Genomic DNA, 21,755 nt, shown 5'->3' with positions numbered 1-21,755 from the left:
TAAGTTTGATGAATATTTTAAGAGATGAGTTTAATTTATCAAATATGTATATCAGGTCTAAACCTTTACAACTCAGGAAAACAATTCCTGCTCATATACTTTTTGGAACAAAAGTACAAAGTTACATTAAGCCTGTAACAACAAGAAATTGAGCGGCTTACGGAAGGTTGGTGGTCGCCTATAAAACAATGTCCTTAGATACCCATGGAGTTTTTTTCCGGACTCAAAAGCTGAAAAAAGGCCACTTAAGACCTTAATTGTGTCGGTGTGACGTTAAACCCAGTATAAGAAAACAAATTAGTAACACTAACAAGAGAAAACATGTCAGGAAATCTGCTGAAATGTAATTGCAGTTAGCTTATTGGCATCATTTGCTGTTAGCATATGGTTTGCAAATGTAAGTTGTCAACTGCTACCCACTCCACAGTATAGCATATCATTATTCTCAAGTTTTATAACTAAGAACTACAGAAAGGCTATGTATGATTAAAGAGTTATGGCCTTAATTGCCGATGTAGTTAAAACACATGTACACAGGTGAAATCTTTTCTGTTTGGTATATACTAGTATTAAATAAATTGCATTTCATTTATGTATGCTTAGGCGGTTACGTAAAATATCTTATTTCTATTTTCGAGATAATGAGTATAGAATCATATTTGCTGTATAATATTGGTAATTGTATGTATTTAGATATCAAAAACTAAAAGGATCAAAGGATAATGAAATGTTCTAAATAAATGATAAAGTACCAATCTAAAATGTCTGTGTGTATCTGAGAACAACTTGTTAAATAATATTTCAGGTTTTGACAGAGTAGTAGTTATCTGGCTACGACCTGACATTAATGACTGATGTAGGCGATTGTTCCTTGGCTCTGTCACCAAATTAAATAAGACTTTTTGGAGCCGACGTGAAGGCAAGCGATCACAAGAAAACAAAACACTCTAATAGTGGTTAACCAGACTCTGGTCAAGTGATGGATTTGTAATTGTTCGAAACTCTGACAACTGATCATTAATAATTATTTGGTGGAATACATGTGACATTTACACGGAGAATATTTGTTACAGCTGATTTTCCTATTCTTGTTGCACAATCAATTTATAGCTATTTTAATATAATTATGAGTTTAATAAGCATTCCTTGTTAAAGGAATGATATGAGCCGTGCCATGGGAAAATCAACATAGTGGCTTTGCGCAGTCTGGTCAGGATCCATGCTGTTCGCTTTCAAAGCGAATTAGAGAAACTGTTAGCGAACAGCATGGATCCTGACCAGACTGCGCGGGTGCGCAGGCTGGTCTGGATCCATGCTGGTCGCAAAGCCATTATGTTGGTTTTCTCATGGCGCGGCTCAATAAATATAAGAACTATAATATCATGCTTGTCAAAGATTTGTACTGACCATTATATTGATGCCGAAATTCATCAGAAATACACATTTGTCAAAATATTATTGAAGCTCTTTGCCTATAGTTCACAACTAAGAACGATTAAAACTAACGGAATTTTGCAGCTACTCCTCACTTTAAAATTTGCCTTAATTCTCTGCTCAATACCTCAATATGTATCAGTTGCAAATGTAAGACTAGAAAATGGTTTGAAGCTAAAAGAAACTCTCCTTTTAAATATTTTCACCTTAAAGCAGCGTAATTATAAAATTTCATTAATATAATAAAACATAAATAAATTTCTAACATGGATCTAACTATGTGTAATTTTGATTGACCATCTTTTCAAAAAATAGTAAGTTACAATGGCCCAACTACAGAGAACAAGGAGGAAAATGTGTTACGTGACAATATCAGTACTACAGACGGACAAGGAGGAACTGTGTTATATGATAATATCAATATTACGGACGAACATTGGGGTAAACGTGTTTTGTGACACTTTCAATATTAGGGACCGACTTTAAGAAAAAGGGGTTAATTGACAGTATTAATACTGTAGACGGACAAGGAGCAAAAAGGGTTTTGTGAAAATTAAAGACGGACATGAAAAAGACGGTGTTATGTTACAATATCAATATCACTGACGGACAAAGGGAAACAGGTTAGAAAATGATTTTGACCCCAACATTGTTTTCCACGAGTTTACCTTGCTGTTTTCTTTACATGCTGTCATGTAATTATGGTATGACATTTAAACAAGAGTTCAATTATTACAGGGAAAATTTGTAACGGTGTTACCAGTTCTTTAAATTATCGCATTTTAACCGAAATGGCTGATGGTTCTTTCTTAACATAAACCAACTGTACACTATGAAACTGAAAAGATATCTGTTTTGAAATCTGTCAAAATGTTTTGACAGTCTGTCAAAACAATATCTGTTTAAAGCAAAATGAGATATAGAAAAGTCTGCTAAATCAGTAAAAATGTCGGTTTAAATATGCAGACACAAAAGATATACGAATGCATGAATTTAGAGTAATGAACTGCTTGTAACAAAAGCATTTAAAGCTACTCGCCCACAGTTTGTGTATTTTTTTTTAACATGTTATATTCGACCAAGTTTGGAATAGAATATATGTGTGCAACTGAAAAATGATAAAGTGGGCGAAAATAAAAGTTAGATATTTGTAAACATGCAAGAAGAATGTAAATTTTCTGCATTATTTAACTTCTACACAATATTAATTTTTTTTTTGTTATCTACAAGAATATCTTGCAAAAGTCATATGTCAATAAGCTTGTACCACTGGTCATTTTTAGTGCGCTAACTTTTTCTGGATTTTGAGAGAAATTGCTTTTCGCCTAAAATGTGTGGGTTAGTCCCTTTAAAATCTTATTTCAAGTAACTCTTACTTCCGAGGCTGCTATTAAAAATCATACCGTACTCATGAAACGTGCTTGATTAGTTAAATGAGAAACGAAGTCAAAGCGAAGCACGTGCAGTTCAGTCTTTAGCAAATTCGTGTCTATAAAAAGTAAGATATTTACCAAGCTTTGTTCTTGAAAATATTGTCAAAAATACTATTTTGATATTAGTGGTTTTTCGTACAAGATAATTATTTTCGACATTTTCACATGCTTTACGCGTTTATTTAGGACGATGACTGGTAAGTATCAGCAAGAGCTAATGACTGAATTCAAGGATAATCTTACATTTGAGGAAACTATTTATTTAGTTGCAAGAACATCGATGGCTCCTATTGTGCTTTGAAAAGTTAGCCATTCAGTGATTTGGCACAAACTAAAACTAAACCAAAACTTCTACGTTTCAAATCTGCCGTTATTTATATGAGCCGTGCCATGGGAAAACCAACATAGTGGGTATGCGACCAGCATGGATCCAGACCAGCCTGCGCATCCGCGCAGTCTGGCCAGGATCCATGCTGTTCGCTAACAGTTTCTCCAATTCCAATAGGCTTTAAAAGCGAACAGCATGGAGCCTGACCAGACTGCGCGGATGCGCAGGCTGGTCTGGATCCATGCTGGTCGCAAAGCCACTATGTTGGTTTTCTCATGGCACGGCTCATATAGATTTGATTTGCGGTATATATTGATTTTATTAATTGAGACGCATTGCTGTTTCGTTACTTATTTAATATTAACGCTTTATAGAACTTGCCGAGGTAGTTGTAGCAAGAACTGTGGTGGTTATATTCCAGACTCAATGAATAAATTATATCAAGCTGTGTTCGTATAATGTGAATTGCACGCGCATGTGGATAAATGTACTTCTCTTACCACTATTATATGTTAATAAGAAATGTACCTAGTGGGTTATAATATATAATGTGTGCCTGCAATCCAGTATAGCATGTTCTAGGCTATTGCAAAATATAGTCTGGTTTATAGGGCGAACAAATGGATACTGTGTCGTTATAGGAACTTTAGTGTCGCTGTAACTTGAAAAAAAAAAACTATAAATGTCATTTTGTATATAGGTAATGGCAATGTGTAACAAATATTCTAGGTTTCTTTGTACGAATTAGTACACTGAGAAAAATAAAAAAAAATCATCAAGTACAACAAACAAACCAAAAAAAATGGACCACCATGGGTTATCGTATTAGAATGGTCAGTGGAATGTTTGAGCCTGTTACTGGTGATCTTCATACCTCACTCTGAATTAAGGTATAGAACAGTATAAAAAAAAATAACCCCTATCATACACACGTAACAAAAACAAAAGACACGATATACGAGGATTGTTCAAATATGAATGCATCTAAGCACATAAAAATGTATCCTTGATATATTTCAATGAAAAATTTATTTGGTCCCCTCGAAGTATTCACCTCCAACAGATATGCAAAGTTTCCGTTTTCTAATCCAATCCTTGAAGGCATTTTCATAGTCTTTTCTATGTATACTATGAAGACACTGGAATATTGCAGAACCGTGGTGTTTGCGCTGCACAAATGTTCGGCCAGAAAAGTATTTTTTGAGCCTTGGGAACAAAAAGAAGTCACACGGGGCAAGGTCAGGCGAATAAGGAGGGTGAGGGAGCACAACAACCTTTTCCTGCTTCAGAAAGTCTTGTCTTGTCGCCAGTGACGACATTTGCGAAAGACCGTGCATTGAAATTTGGAAACTGTTTAAGCAACAATTTTGCGCATTGCACGCGTGCCCTTTTCTGCTCATCTGTCAACAGGTGGGAATCCATCTAGCACAGATCTTTCTCATTTTCAAATTACGTTTCAGAATTGTATGAGCTGCTTCTAATGAGATGCCAATCATACTAGCTATTTGCCTAGCGCAGTATCTTGCATCAGTAGCAACTATTTCTTTCACTCTAACAACCATCTTGGCCGACGGCCATGTGGTGCATCTTTTGTTGAAACTAACCAACATTTGAATTTCTTAAACCAACGAATAACTGTCGAAAAAGACAGATGATGATGATCTGATAGTTTTTTCTCCAGTGTTAAAAAAAGAAATCATAGATCAACATCAACAAATATAGACAAAAGAAGTCACAGCTGTAGATTAAAACAGGTGGTTTGTTTGCTCTTTGTACTCTACAAACAGGTGGAGGTAATTTCAATATCTAGTTGTAAAATAGACCATAATTATTTCATTTTATCTCATCCGCCTCTTTACAATGAAATTCATCGGAACCTTTACATGAAGACATAAAAATTCTATGATGATAAAAAGTTAACAAATCCGGTTAATACAAAACAGAAATCTTTGATTATGGAAGAGCGTAAATCTACACTCATTTGTTATTGCAATTTGTTGAAGCTTCTAATAGAAAATCGGTATAATTAAAGGTCCATCAAATGGTTCTATTATGTCAAGATCAAAGATCTGCTTAACCTTTTGCAGTGCTTCGCAGTTAGTATAAAATCAGCTTATAGCCAACCGCCGCTGAGTCAATGTCAGCCAATAATTTGCTTCTTACATATATGTTGAAACAATTGATTAGTACAGGCTAGCTGGCTTGATTCAAAGAAATGATGTTTTATGCCTTGCATTTCAGTTGTATATTTATTATATATTGACAGTTTTATTGTTTCAAACAGTGACAGTATCATATAGTCTCAATGGTACTGAACTTTATACACCATAACGAATGTAAAAGATTTCTACATTACACTAAAACACATATCCTGTTTGTATTATGAAAATAGCAGATGAGTCAATTCGAGAAACAACTTTCATGCGTTTATCAAGATTTCCTGATCATTTCTATCTATGTTGAGATGCATTTAACCACCCGAAGCTTCGCTGATCGTAAATTGTTGAAATCTCTCATTAAATTCAATGAACCCTGTATAACCATCTTGGATATTTTATGAGAAGAGCGCTCATATCAAAAGTACAACATTAAATGTCTAAAACTTTGCGGGCGAAATTTTAGTGCTCATTTAATATTTTTATCAATAGTATAAACTATTAAAAATACGCTAATAAGACTTTAATTATTTGAAATATATAAGGAAAAAATCTTAATATAATTCCGGGTAGTTAATTGGCATCCTTTGTCTAGATAGCTGCTGACGTATTTTATAAAACATGTAGTTGATAAAAGACTTTGATAAAACTAATCAGGATTGGGAAAAGGAAAGTAAAAATATATAAAAACATACGGCTCGTTCCGTGACAAAACCTGTATTAGTGGCAAAAATGAAAAATAAGATAATAAAATATTCACGAAAAGCATTCTCTGAAAATCTGAAGAAATAAATCAAGAGTTACAATGGTTTGAAGTAATTCAAGGAATGTTATTAGAGACATGACGTCAAGAACGTTGTGAAAGCTGTATGACGTCGTTGTGCATACGTATATATTCTAGTTTCTAGTTTCTGCATGGACACAAGAAAAAGAATGATTTTCCAGTTTTTTCCAGTTTTCTCAAGGAATGGCTCATTTATATTTTGAACTTAACAAATTAGCAAGGTATTTCTTTTCAATTTTAAATTATCAAACAGACTTTCATAACTTTTTTCCAACCATTAAAAATTATAAAGACGACGATTAGTTAGAGTATAGGCGTTATGATGTGTATCATTTGGACACAATGTATCATATGAAGCAAACTGAGCCAGTATAAAACTGAACTGAGCGAATATTAGAAAATGAAGCACTTATGAAGATGTCAGGGCCAACACAAGAAAATGATACGGACCAATACGGGATTCAAGCATTCTGACTGGTTAGATTGAGTGGACCAAATAAAATCATATTAGATAAAATGAGTTCATACCGGCTTATTATTTGTCCTCTGACAAGCGAATTTTCCCTTGGACTTCAGCCTTATGCCAATACAACCAACCTCGGAGAAGAAACAAGGCCAATATGAACCATTTCATTTATAGTATTGAAATATCACTCATAGAAAATAATGCAATAACAGTAACACCAATCTATTCCGAAATCTATATGCTACTTCTGGAAAGCAATTCAAACTTTATTTGCATTGTATTTTGATCTGAAATTTCTTATAATCAGGTACTCCGAAAAAAAAAACCACAATCATTTACATTGAATTCTACTAACCCACGAACATATGAGAATTAGGAATGAGTTTTTTATCATGAGAATTGTATTCCTGACAGATGATATTTGCAATGTATTCAGTATATTGTATAACTGATATGTTCTGTCTAGTCTGGAATCATTTTCAGTTCATTTATTTCAATAAATGGATATAATACTTTATCCACTGATCAATACTAGTAGAGAGATAATGTCACTGTCTAGATGCAGTTGAAACTAGCTGTTGTTATGGTCTGAAAGTGATTCTAGCGAAAAGCATGTTAAATGCATCGATATAAATGTTTCAGTTTATGCAGAAGGGTGGTGTTTTGAATAAATTGATGGCAGGCATGATTATTTCTAAATGCATGTTGGAAGGTGAAGGCAGACAATTACATACTCTCGTACACTCAGTATAGTTATGTTTTCTGGCCCTTGGGGATCATGGAAAACATGAAATTTTACCGAATCCCGTAAGCAGGTGCCAAGGAGAGTGAGCGATGTTGCAATTTTTCTCTCACTTGGTTGCGTTCGATGCTTCACAGATAGGAAATATTAGGATTCTGTTATTTAGAAAAGCGCGTTAAATCTGATACCTTGAGAAGTTATAGTGTCCATGCCCGATTATTTCTACATGTATATTAATAAAAAAAACGTTGTAAATTTACTGTGCATGAAAAGCACACAATATCCTTATCATGTTTCAAATTAAGTGAGTACATATTCCTCTCGTACGCAAATGCCAGGCGTAGATGTGTTCTGAATGCTTATCATATTTTTATCTCGGTATGAACTACATGGCTTATCATACAAGTCTACCACAATATTAAGAAGCAGGCTTTCCATTTTCTCTCCCAAATATCTTGGATGACTAATGCAAGTAGCTATAGCAGATATTTGAGTGAGCTTGAGAGTAAGGTTTGTATTCATGTTTACTTGGATAAAATAGGTTATCACATCTTTGTTTACGTTCCGATTGTAATGTAGATAATTGTTGTGTACATTTGTAGGCAACATGCATACAAGTATTAACAACACAATTGCCACATACCAGTTAATATATACTTAACTTATTCCTTTGAATGCGACAGCAATTCTAGTATAGATGGAAATGTAAATACGTCTTTTCTTACAGTATTCACATGTACGTGTACTAAGTACACGGAATAACTTCTCACACATGTGATAATACTGCTAACGATAATTATAGACAAATGCCAGGATAAAACCTGTTCTTACATGAAACACATGTATATGAGATATCTACACTTTTAGCAGCGTTGTTTTATTTCTTTGACGATCTTTTGTATAAACTATAACGACACTATCCGCCCTTTTTATTTCTCCGCGTATCCGTAAGAAAAGTAGTACGAAACTGTTATAATTAATATCTTTAAATGTATTTGAATCTCTGCAGTCAAGTTCGAAAAGAAGTGCAAAACTGTTAAGAAAGATATCTGCAAAGCTATGTCGCAACAACACTGGAAAAAGAGTATTTCAAAATGTATTCCCGAAAACATTTCGAAATGAAAACTTTACAACCCTTTGAATTATGAATTCATAATAATAATGATTCTTAATCATGCCAGCTTCAGCTATAGTTTATTTCATCTTCCTATTAATTTTAGTGTGGGGGAATATTGTCTGTTCTTGTCTATTATGATTTAATCAGGCATCTCAATAAAGGCTTAATCAATATAGATATATCGATATCAGCATCTCGATATGTATTAAGATAATAATTCTTCCGTGAATTATTGTATTAACTGATCATATATAAACGTGACCTAAATCTGCTAAAGATTGATAAAATCATATCGATCATTTTTGAAGAGCCATTGTCATAAACAATGGGAATTTTGAAATGAGAAAAGTCGATATTTTGAAATAAAGAGCATCAATATTTATGGAACTTACTTGCCTCACAAAGGAAGGATTTGACAGCATTGTCATTCTGGAATTGATTAATCTGCGTCGGGTTAAAAGCGATCGAGTTACAGTTTCTATACGGCACTTCAAGGTAAAGTTACTAGTCTATGAATATTTCAGTAAGCTTGCACAAGAGCTATTACCAAGAGAATAATGTTTGCCAGAGAAAGGTTGTCATATACATGTACTAGTAGTTAAAAGGTACACAGTTTACCGTGGTATGTGCAATTTTATAGGCTTACGACTTACATGACACATATTTTGTTGACTGTATATAACTAAACAAGCAGGAAGCGATAAGATTTCTATAAGTTAGTGAAATGTACAAAAAAGTATAAGGAAATGCAACGTAATTTAGTTAGTTCGCAATGTAAAAATATTATAGTAATAGTTCCTCAAGACAAAAAAAGAACATGCCAAATAAGAAGAGACCTTGTAAATGCCAATGCTAGCTCTGAAAACGAATATACCTTCTGTTTCTGGATCATCCTGAACAGTTCTTTCAATCTTACAGATACGCCATAAACCGCTATAAACTCGCTGTAAATATTTTTCTGTCCCTTCTTGATATACTCCACCTTCAATATAAAACAACAACCAGGAATCTGTGCTTACAGCAATAATCTCCATCAAGTATCCAACTAATGTCAGGGCTGTAAAACCCAACAACAACTTCTTCTCAAATAGAAGCTGCTCTTCTTTCGTTTTCCCTGCTGAACATCCCATTTTTATCCCTTTAATCCCTTTAATCCTTTCCTTAGAAAAACTCAAAACAGATAAAATGATCTAATGCTGTACTGGAAAACAAACACAATAATATATTATAACATATCCTGCGCTGGTAGCGAGCTTCTTTACATGTTTTCTCCCTGAACAATCACACTGCACAGTATATAAAGAAATGTCTCCTATACCGCAACTGTATGGTTAAACCTGTATGTATGTGTTATGTGTGTATAGGTATTCCTGAGAGTGCAATCACTGTACTAAGAGATCATACATGTCTCTCATATATTGATGCTTACATTCCTGAATACTCACGAGAGTAGGTTATCTGTGAGCTGTAAAACTGTAGAAGTACTTATATACCTCCATGCCAGGGGTTCCGCTACAGTAAAATAAAACAGAAAAAAAGTATAAACAAATCGATCATAAACCAGATGGTTCCAATTATATAAAGACGTCGAACTGTCAGTTAATTTGTTTTCGCCGAAATTATGACTCCTCCTCCAGAACGTTTTGCTTATAAAAGCTGATTCCAAAATAATAATAGCAATTGATCCATATTTTAGCACTAACTAATACTGTTTGTAATAAATAGCGTGCGATAAAATATTCTTTTAATAATATAAGCAATGTTTCGTGTGAACAAGATATAGTTGCATTAGTTTTGTGTAATTTGCGTCTTGCACTTAAGTGAAATATGATATGATCAAGTTATCAGATGTGCAAACCGATTAATCCCATCAAAGTCCCCGTAACAAAAATATATGAAAAACACTTCGCTACAATTTTACATAAAACGACTGCAGCGCTAACAGATCGTCAATAAGTGTGATTGAAATTTAGTTAAAATCCGATCGGAAACTGTATATTTGCATGCCTCGTAAACAACAATAGAATGCAATTTAGTTTGGATTTCTGTTAATATTCACTCACGAGCCGCAGTTGCGTGAAAATCTTCCAAGTACAGTCAGATATTGGAAAGCGATAAGGAGAGCTGGCCCGGTATTAAGATACTGTAGTTTCATTTCACAAATTGATATTTCCGACCAGCATCCCTAGTGTGTAATCCTCGCCAGCTATAAAACAAACATTATGAGATCCATTGACTTAATGGATGCGTTGGAAATTTAATAAATCTGCGGGTTCTTTCTGTGCGGAACACAAGCGGTTTGTTTCCTCGTGGTACTGTTTTACAAACATTCAGACTGATGACAAATGTGACGCATCTGTCAATAGTTTCATGGGATTTCTCGCAGAGCACGGCATTTGCTTCTGCTTTTTTGTTTTAGGCATTTTGGTTTGAATACGGTTCTAAAGGAAAATGATATAGTAATGAAAGCATTTAGATATACGTGATTTTGCCATCTTTCTGTATTTCTAAATAGGACTCAGGCTGACTGCAGACCTGAATCATGAAGGGTTGTAAGATTCTAAAGCTAGCACTAGTATACATGTATGTTTTTTTTCTTCGGAAATGATAAGGTCTCTTCAGACAAATCTATACAGTTTAGAATATCGATGAAGACATGTCTTATATTCCAGATATGTTCGGTTTGTCATTCATTTCATTTTCGGCACAAAACCGAAAGTACGAGGGTGGGATCAAAAGTAATGCAACCAATGGTGTTAAATGACAACTAAAGGTTGGATTAAGAAAATCTTTATTTCAAACCTTCAAAGTAATCCCTTTTGAGAGATACGCAACGTCTCAATCTTTTAATTCAATCCTTAAAAGCTTTCTGATAGTCTTTTTCAGGTATATCACTAAGGAGGTTAAATATGACAGCCCCCAACTTTTGGCGGGATGTATATTTTCTGCCTGCAAGCTTTTTCTTGAGACGAGGGAAAAGGAAAAAGTCACAGGTGGCTAGGTCCGGAGAATAGGGTGGGTGTTCTAGAACATATATTCCCTGTTCATTCAAAAACGACGTCACAATCCCAGCCTTGTGACTCGAGGCGTTGTCATGTAACAAATGGATGCCTCGGATACCCGTCTTTGGTCGACGTTTCTTGAAATATTTGAGAAGCTTTTTAAGAACTTGATTTGCCTTTTTTAGGTACAGGAACCTGGATGGCGAGACCTTTAGTAGTGAAAAATATGGCATACATAACCTTTTTCACACTTGCAATCCTTTTGGCAATGCAAGGCCTTCTGGCATTTTTGTTGAGCCATACTTGGTTACAAGTTTTTCGATGCGGTTCGAAGAAATGTATCCAAGACTCATCACCTGTTACTACATTCATAAATGTTTTTGATCGTATCTTGGAAACCTTTTCAAAAGCTTGCGCGCCATCTTAACGCGCGTGCGTTTTTGCTCATCCGTGAGCAAATGCGGGACCCACCTAGCACTTTTCTTCTTCAATTTCAAAATATTTCGCAGAATGCGCAACACAAGTGCTTTTGAAAGGCCAACCATGTCCGCAATCTGCTGAGAAGTATATCTTGTGTCAGAAAATACTATTTGTTTGATTTTTTCAACAATCCTTGGACTACTTGCAGACTTAGGTCGACCAGTTTTAGGCATATTTTTTACAGACTCCACGCCTGCACAAAATTGGCTGACCCATCTGCAAACTGTGGAAAAGGACATTTCATTACTACCATAAACAGAACATATGTCAGCATAAATGTCCTTTGAACCTCTTCCAAGTGAAGCGTAAGTCTTAATGTAAGACCTAATTTCGTTCGCATTTTTTACACTTTTACCAACCATTTTGCCTAACCGCCTACGAGTAGGGTTTGTGCAAATGTGAATTGTGAGCGAGATATTGTGTCTACATGTATCGTTTATACGTCGATTGAAAGCTATTACAACGGGGAACACGTGCAAGGCGTGAATTTTGTACTCGCGCTAATAATAGCGTTTATCAATAGCCAGTGGCATTACTTTTGATCCCATCCTCGTAGGAAGTACACACACCTAAATCAGACGTCATTATTTGACAGCGACCCTAGTGCGAGTATGCAAGAAAGAATACCCGATTTCAACGCGACTTCAACTCTCCCCTTTGCACTATCTGTCGCGTGGTTGGGACTGACTGACAGTCATGTTTTTTTTTCTTAAACTACTTAAACTTTTCACTGTTCCTGAACTAGCGAAATGCCTCGTATGCAACCGGAAGAAATTTGTATACAAAGCTATTTTTTTCAGATCGGCCAGTTTTGTATTCATGGCAACGATACTGCGTGTTTTAGAAAAACTCTACAAGGCCTATACATACGGTGTCAACTCTGCTGACTGGGCAATATATGTTGTTTCTACGAAAGTCTGAAAGTTGCCAAAATCTAAATTACACATATATACGTTATTGGTGTTTAAAGGAAAAGTATTGAACCTTTAGACTCTTCATTAACTGCAATCAGTATATAATGATATACATACATGTAAGCTTGGTTAGTGGCTGAGCCCGTCGTGCTCTTGACAAATGTAACAGAGAAGACATGCCTTCATCTAAGACATCCAGAAAATACTATAGTCTGACAAATGTATTTCTGTAATAGAAAACAAGTAGCGAATGTCCAATCAATCACGGCATCTCTGCTGATTGTATCAACGGCATAATATGGAGATATTTCCATCAACTGATTGATTGCTACGGAGATTTACTTAAACCCAATTCTTCTACTTTCATCAGCAGTTTCATTTAGTTAGAGTCTCATTATTTTGTATCGACTGCAGGAAAAGTTCGATTATATCAAATTAATACACTTTTTACAAGAACAAATGAAATAGATTCTAGAAAGGGATGACTACTGGCCGATTGGTTAATGTAGCTGGCACAAATTTGGGAATAAAATCTCTATACATGTACACTTAGTCTATGATAATACTTGTAGATAGCGTTATACATCGCTTACAAAAGCTCTACCGAGGTCCTTGTCAGAATAATTTGTATATTTGATATACTGATAACGTGACACATAAGCACAGATAGTGCTTGACTCCCTTTTCATATAATCATTGCTATTATTATTGTTGAATTGCTCTAAATAATAGAACAAGGGTCATTTGTGGCTTATTTGGGTTCATTATGTGAATAGCTGGATCCCAGCATCACACATTATGTCATATACAAAAGTTAAAGGGAACCAGATATTGGATAGAGCAAGTACTCGTTGTAAACGTTTTGTTTAATTTTGGACCAATCAGAAACAAGTTCTAAAAATAGCACGTCTGCTGGGGTATAAATAGGTAGATGGATGACAGAGAAGTCATTCGGTATTCAGCGGTCGAAGAAGACACATCGAGGATTCAACTAATAATTTATCCCAGAACCTTGATAAGGAGACTATTGCAGTTACCCTGTCAGGGCGGATAAATTATTAAAAAGAAGACGTTTGAAGTTCATAGACTAAAGAAGAGTTGCAGAATTTCAACAAGGTTTCGAGCAATAAGGCCAGCGCATAGGAGTTTTACCTTAAGGGTAGTTGAATGCTATAGACGATAGCAGAAATAGGCTGAGCATCGGGAAGCTGAGACAGAGACCCAGAGTTTGTTAATCTACTGAGATAATAGGAGAGTTCCAGCTTATAGACGGTTCAGCATTATTGGCGAAGTACAGCCAAGGCATCTGGGATACCTATATGGTAGTTGAATGCTACATATGATAGCATATAGGCGCTGAGCATCCAGGAGTCAGGGCAATCTTATAAAGTTGAGAGGACAGAGGCCGAGCATCTATGCGATTAGACTCGTATGTTGTTGATTCAAAGACATTGTCTGACGGGAACTTCAACAAAATGACCAGTCATTTATAGAGTCTCCAGCCTATAGTAGTTTAAGCCAACCCTAATCATTTTTAATTGAAGATTGTTAGTTTGAAACATTTAGTGATTTGCCTGATCCCTGGAATTGTCTAGCTCATAATAGAAATCATTTACGAATCATTGGTACACGAATCATTTAGGCAAGGTAGCCAGAGGAAAATTCTATATATGAAATAGTTGGTCTCACCAGCTCTACGTTTTAACAAAGGACATTCTACATCGTTTGTCAGCTAGTCTAAGACATAGTCACCTTAGCGATTGGACCCAAACCATTGTTCAAGATAGTAAAGGCGTAGGCACTTCCCTGGGTCATATAACTCATATCCTGACAGTCCTGCCGTTGGCTTAAATGGTGTTTGGAAGGACTTTTCCCCGACAATTAAACTTTACACAGTTACTTTTTGTCTATATACAATCAAAATTATTCGTAGCAATCTTTTGAAATACTACAGAAAGGAGTGGACGGACAAATACACATACAAAACAATCACGCAACGCCAGATGTTCGGGTGTCAAATGATATAAAACGAAAACCAAATGAGCCGCTCCATGGGAAAACCAACATAGTGGCTTTGCGATCAGCATGGATCCAGACCAGCCTGCGCATCCGCGCAGTCTGGTCAGGATCCATGCTGTTCGCTAACAGTTTCTCTAATGGCAATAGGCTTTAAAAGCGAACAGCATGGATCCTGACCAGACTGCGCGGATGCGAAGGCTGGTCTGGATCCATGCTGGTCGCAAACCCACTATGTTGGTTTTCTCATGTCACGGCTCAAATATTTCCAGTCGCAACAGCTTTTACAAAGTGCAGGTCAATCGACGACACCTACGTTTCAGTCAGAAAAAAACAATAAAAATTGTAATCACTGCAACATCTGTGACAAATATGGGCACGTTATATGAATTTTATATATTTCATCATAAAGTTGCTTTCATAATTCAATATGTCATGTCACGAAATATGTGACAAATCACCCAGATGAGAATCATGTTGGATAGTATCTTACAAGTGAAACACATGCACTTACAACTAATCATATAAAATAAATGAAGGCATTAACCAATCACTATTTCATATTTTTATGGTTTCTTCAGAATCCCAAAGGCTGCTAGTGCTATGAAAAGAAATAAGCTTGCGTTAACAAAATTCTAGCCTTACACGATCAAAATGCTGAGATATGATGCTGATCAGATGCTAGAGGACATAAGATATGTTTCATTACCTTTCACAAACACATTCCGTCAATCCATATCTGCTGTATTTTCGCTCGGTTTCGTGCTATGCTTGAAAGGGACCTTCTTATTATTTTGTTCATTTGAATATTCATACAATGTCATTTTCCCTAACACTATTTAGAGTTATGCGCCCAATGCCCGTTATATATATTTTGTGTCATAGGAACGAAAGACGGGCAGCCAAAGCGTGTCATAGTGCCACTCTTCTGGGTGTAGACCCTATGTCCTGTTTTCTCTTCATCGATTTGTTTCTGTGTTAAATCCTTATTCATATGGAAGATTTTGAGTTTTAACGTAGGAAGACCTAAGATGCTTACACGGCATAGGCGAAAACTTAACTTATACTTTTACCTTCAACAGTCTCTTTCTTTAATGATATCATTTTTAAAATTATTTTGCGTCCATCTCTAGGAACTGCGGTTGTTGAAAACTATTACAAAACAAGAACGATAAAAAGTTAATAATATTTCATTATAGAAAGTACATAGATGGGTATATTATTCACACTGCTAACAGAGAAAACGATTTTTTATACAAGTAGTATCATATCTTCTTCAAAACAGAACGTAAATGGTTAGACAAGAGAAAATCTGTTGTAACAAACAGGCTTCACATTAATCAAATATTTTGTTTTCAATCTCTTCTTTTTCTTCTTCCGTTCTTGTACAGGTCCCACTCTGGGGCAACGTCGTACAATGGTGTATGTACAAGATGGTGTGTGCGGCGCTCAATTATTTACAGTGCAGAGTAAAAACAGATCAGAAGGTTATTATGTGTGCAATCTGAGCTGAGGATCATAATGAAAATCTTTATTCGTAATCTATATTTATAATACATCTTTGAAATTAAATGTTAAACCATTTATCTGGGTAAACAAAACGATAATATTAGTGGTATTAATATAAGCGACTGTCTGGACGTAAAAACGATAAGATACAACATGTGATTGTTGAATTGTATCTAAGTGGTCATCCACAATGATTTTCGGTTTTCGATAAACATCCAGTTTTTTTCGTGAAATGAGCCACGCTATGAGAAAACCAACATAGTGGGTTTGCGACCAGCATGGATCCAGACAAGCCTGCGCATCCGCGCAGCCTGGTCAGGATCCATGCTGTTCGCTAATGGTTTCTCTAATAACAATAGTCTTTGAAAGCGAACAGCATGGATCCTGACCAGACTGCGCGGATGCGCAGACTGGTCTGGATCCATGCTGGTCGCAAACCCACTATGCTGGTTTTCTCATGGCACGGCTCAAATTAATACGTGAATCCTTTAGACACTAACACCGTGGGTGACTATGGTACAAAAAATAGAATACATAACTGTAAGATTTTTGTCTATCAGGTTTATTATGTGTGCTATGTAGGTAAAACAACATTCTGGCGTACGTTTTAGTGGGAGTACTTGAAACAGCCCGAGATCCTTGTGATATCTTATCTTCTCCTACCATGTCAGAATTGTCAGTGATAATTGGAACATGTGTTTATAGACCTCAGAGCTTCAATGAACTCTGTAACGTATTGGTACCGAGTCAAGGCCACAGAAAATCATTAACAAACGATGTGGTGTGTAAATATGATATGAATGCTTACATTCTTACATTATTTATCTAGTACAATAAGCAGAACATCGACCCATTATTTCTAAAACATCAAGGTCTTTTAGATTGCGTACTATGGACCCACATGATTTCTAATGAATAGAATAGCCACTTGAATGGTCATAAAGAATTTGCCATAAAATTTCAGATTTTTGTACTTTTTCTTTTGTTTTAAGAAATGATGATAAATGCTGGTCTATTTGCTCAGAAAACTAGTTGTAATATCATCATGGCATAAACTCCAACATTCACAACTTTAAAACATTGATATTCAACATGTATAGAAAAAATATATTACAATGCAAAATGTAGTAATGTTAGAACCCCTAAAAAACTTTAAAATCCTTTCTTTATGAGAAAACATTTTGTGTACAAGCACGTTCAACATGACGACGACTGGAAATCTACATGCAGTCGTTTGAAAATGGGAGATAATAAGCAATCACTTTCAGGATGAGTTGAATTACATAGTTACGTATTCTTAGTCATAGCTGATGAAAAATTATTATACATTGTACTTACAAAGTCTGTTAAGATCAAGTTATCTGTAATAACGATTATTTCTTTCTCAATACTAACTGACTGACTACTTTCTCATAAAACCATTTTCTCTCTTGGCTCAGCTTAGAATCAGAGATAAGAGTTACTATTTTTTTCTTCAGAAAGGGTTATTAATAAAGGACTCTTGCGACCGATGCCAGTTTTTTTAATGATTCGTAGTCAAATTTAAAACAGTGAATTATTATTTTTCGTGCGGGACTATTTCTCATTGATTTCGTGTTTCAGCTAATCGACGAAATTAAACCGCAACGAACAAGTAAAATTTCCACTTATTTTATGTTTAAAATTTGAAATCAATGAGTCCTACACCCCCCACGCCCCAACACAAAAGTTTTGACCAAACCACATATACAGATACAAGTTTTATTTAAAGTCGGTAGTATATAAATAGACAACACTAGGTATATATAGCTATTGACTGACACGAAATTTCATACCCACGAAATAAAATGATTTCACAGTATATTTGAACAGTTCTGTATTTCTGTAAATACAAGGTTTACTTTGATTAAATATGGTGTCAGTCTTATATGTCTTATATAACCGAAAACTTTCAGAAGGATGTCCTGTGATGTCAAGCACCAAGCAATATTGGTTAAATTACAACAGTAACAACACTTCCGCAAACTTCAAATGAAATATGAAAGACCGATGTGCACTTTATTTGCATCGTTATTTAATAGAACCTTCTCTTAACCTAAGCCTTGTGATTCTATTTCAGTTTACAACTATTTGAATTTGAATACAAATGAACAAGCATCTGTCCCTACGAGTTCAGGTCAATATCCGTTTTAGTCAATGAATAGATATATACTGAACAAATACTATTTATTAAACAGTTGAATGATTATTGATCCACTGTTCACAAAACTAATTTCAGTTCATTCTCAACGTAATTATGACCTTTTTACAACGAATTGTGTTACTTTATTTTACAAAAAGTATTATATGTTTATGTCAAAGCTTTCTACATTAGAGAGCTAGATCAAGGACCAGTATTGCGAGTTTATGATGGGACTTTCCCGCAATGTAAACGGTCCACTTACTTGCATCTCAGTCAAGACTTCAGCAGCTGACATTTCATTTTCACAGTCTTCCATTTTCAGCTTTTCTCATACTAATTTATTCATTTTAACGCAACATCCGTCTAAGTTATCATGGAGTATGTTTATACAGTTCTATTCCAGCTTGTGCAAAGGGGCACGAGGAGCGTTATATGTTTCATTTCCATTATCATCCGTTTCCTTGACTGGGTTTTAAGCTTCAATGAGATATTCTTTTTGCGCGATACTGCCTCTTTTCAGAATATAATCGTTCATGAAGTTCAACCGTGGGCCTGACATATGATAGTCTACCAATGGTATCCATTCTTGGGTATACATATTTTAGGTATATTATCATTTCTCCACCCCAGCAGTGAAAGGCCAGCTACTGAAAGTTTGGTAAATCTTTTCTGTGAAATGTCCAACAACATTTACAAGATAAACACTCGTCTTGTCTCTCTTTAGCTTTAACAATATTTTAGGTAAATACAAAATGCGCGAAAATACGTGTATCTTGTATTCGTAATTTCAATAATATTTCAGGTATGACAAAATATGCAAAACACGTGTATCTCGGATCCATTAACCTTTAGCCTGCTGGCGGCAAGTGATTCTGCCTTTGCGACCAGTGCAGACCAAGATCAGCCTGCACATCCGTGCAGTCTGATCATGGTCTGCACTGTTCGCTATTCAGTCAGTAAATTTTCAGTAAACACCCCTTCAAATGATAAATGGTACTGCCAAAATTGAATGATGGACCAGTCCATTATAAAAATTTAGCAGGCTAAAGGTTAATAAAATTGTTGTGTCTGTGTACAAACAAACGGTTACACAGAATTTGATAAAAATGTAGTTTACTTCCAGTGTGTTATAACAGATGAAGCTTTGCATGACGGATCGCCATTGCATATAATAATCTTCAGTTTGCTTTCTTCTTTTGCAGATCAATAATCAGGTTTTCGGATATGTTCATACTCGTGCCGGTGTTCCTCTTATGTACCACTACCACTCGTCTAACCAAAGTAACACCCGCTTTACATTTTTTTACAAACTTTCTGTGCTCCATTTCAACTATTTTCACTTTGTTTTGTTTATTTTTGGTGTGGTCACGCCTACACAATTTACCATTATGACGAGTTCTCCAGTTATTGATTGTTGAAGAAGACCCAAACTGTGAATGCACAGGCATAGGCGGACACCAGGTAGCATCACCAATCTTCCGTAAGTCACTTTGAAGGCTGTCTCTCAAGAAGAATTCTAAACCCCAAACAAAGTTTTCAACCTACATCTGTGAGGGGCTAGTGATTCGAAGTCAGCGACCTTAACCGCTCGGCCATAGAGGTTCGAAATTTGATGGCGTAAAACTGAAGTAATCAAACCTATATACATGCATACGGATTCCTTCCAAAGTAATCCATCTTGTTCAACAGACTAGAAAGAGGTTCGTCAGAATCCAACTTGGGAACTACAGTAAACCCCTGGTATGCGAGAATATCCACAAGAAAGCTAATTGGACTTCCTCATACGAAGATTTTTTTCACACCAAGCGAGATTTCGAACCCACGTTGGTAAGGCGCAAGAGTATCCTGGTCTATAAAATAAGTGCATTCCTTTATTAAACACTAAACGGTTTTTCTTCTGGTGCATTTAAATATCAGCTAAGTCTGCTGAGTTGAATAACTTCTTCTTCTCTTAACCCTTATCATGCTGGACATGATTGATTTGTCTTTGCGGCCATTGTAGATCATGATCAGCTTCCACATCCATGCAGTTTGATCATGATCTGTCTGTTCGCCATTCAGTCAAGCACCCATTTTAGCAGTCAATGGTACTGTCCAAATTGGAAGATAGATAAGTTCATTATAGAAATATAGCAGGGTAAGGATTAAGAGAAGCTTTTCATTAACTGTCTAAATGCGATGCACTATTGCCATTTAGCCTTTTCATTATGATTATCTTGCCCCGTGCTCACAAAACATTTTCAGTCTTATCTAAATAGAATGTTTTAAAACTAAGTTTTAAGTTAATAACTATTTTAAAGTGGCTATTCAGTACTGAAGGGCAGTCTCAGTTGAAATTTAACCTTCAAGTTTTAGTAAAATTGATATTTAAAGTTCACACTCAAACTCGGCTGAGAACGAAAAATGTTTTATGAACACGAGGCCTGATGATCTGAATTGTATGGTGGCATATTTCTGCCAACCATATATCTGCTTATTTTCATGAAATATTTCGTAAAAATGTCACTTATTCAGTTATCATTTGGCAAGTGACAAAACTGCTCGTTATCCACTTAAGTAACTAGGTATCTTGATTTTTGTCAGTTAGTCAGTTATGACTGGTAATATCACGTAATCGTCCCCTATCATTACGGAATGAATGTAATACATAAATGGGCATAATAAATATACAAATTTATCATTCCTTCTGAATGTTATAGGGGCCTCCGTGGCCGAGTGGTTAAGCTCGCTGACTACAAAATCACTTGCCCCTCATCGATGTGGGTTCGAGCCTCACATGGGGCTTGAGGAAGCCATCCAGCTGGCTTACGGAAGGTCAGTGGTTCTACCCAGGTGCCCGCTCGTGACGAAATAACGCCCGGAAGGGCACCTGGGGTCTTTCTCGACCATCAAAGCTTGAAAGTCGCCATATGACCTATGTATGTTTCGGTGCGACAAAAAGATCGATAGGATAACGCAATGTACTGAAACTGATTCAAGTTGGGTTTTTTTTTACATTTTTTGTACCAGTAGTTAAAATATGCAACAAAATGATTGTTCATACTGATATAACAAAAAAGGGGCTAATATTGAATATCAAAAATATTTCAAACATTATATACTCAACCGTCAGATGTATTAGTAATTTGACCTCTTTAAGCTAGGCTTTCGGTCGTATCCCTTCGTTTAAATTTATTGAAAAATTGTTAATGTAAATTTCTCTGTTGTAACCAT

The 21,755-nt window shown here is 35.6% G+C and overlaps 1 protein-coding gene across 1 annotated transcript in view; it reads right to left on the bottom strand.

Annotated features, from left to right (window-relative positions):
• The window catches only part of LOC123564053 (epithelial membrane protein 2-like), a 35,638-nt gene extending 24,986 nt beyond the window's left edge, over positions 1 to 10,652 (bottom strand). The window contains exon 1 of the mRNA XM_045357318.2: positions 9,335 to 10,652. Within this exon, the coding sequence (XP_045213253.2) occupies positions 9,335 to 9,590 (256 nt within the window). The 5' untranslated portion in view covers positions 9,591 to 10,652. The remainder of the gene's footprint in view (positions 1 to 9,334) is intronic.
• Positions 10,653 to 21,755: the final 11,103 nt, after the last annotated feature.

This window comes from Mercenaria mercenaria, chromosome 2 (genome assembly GCF_021730395.1).
Source record: "Mercenaria mercenaria strain notata chromosome 2, MADL_Memer_1, whole genome shotgun sequence".
Taxonomy (NCBI): domain Eukaryota; kingdom Metazoa; phylum Mollusca; class Bivalvia; order Venerida; family Veneridae; genus Mercenaria; species Mercenaria mercenaria.
Note: the sequence above shows the minus strand (reverse complement) of the source record. Positions and strands in the feature narration are given on the sequence as shown.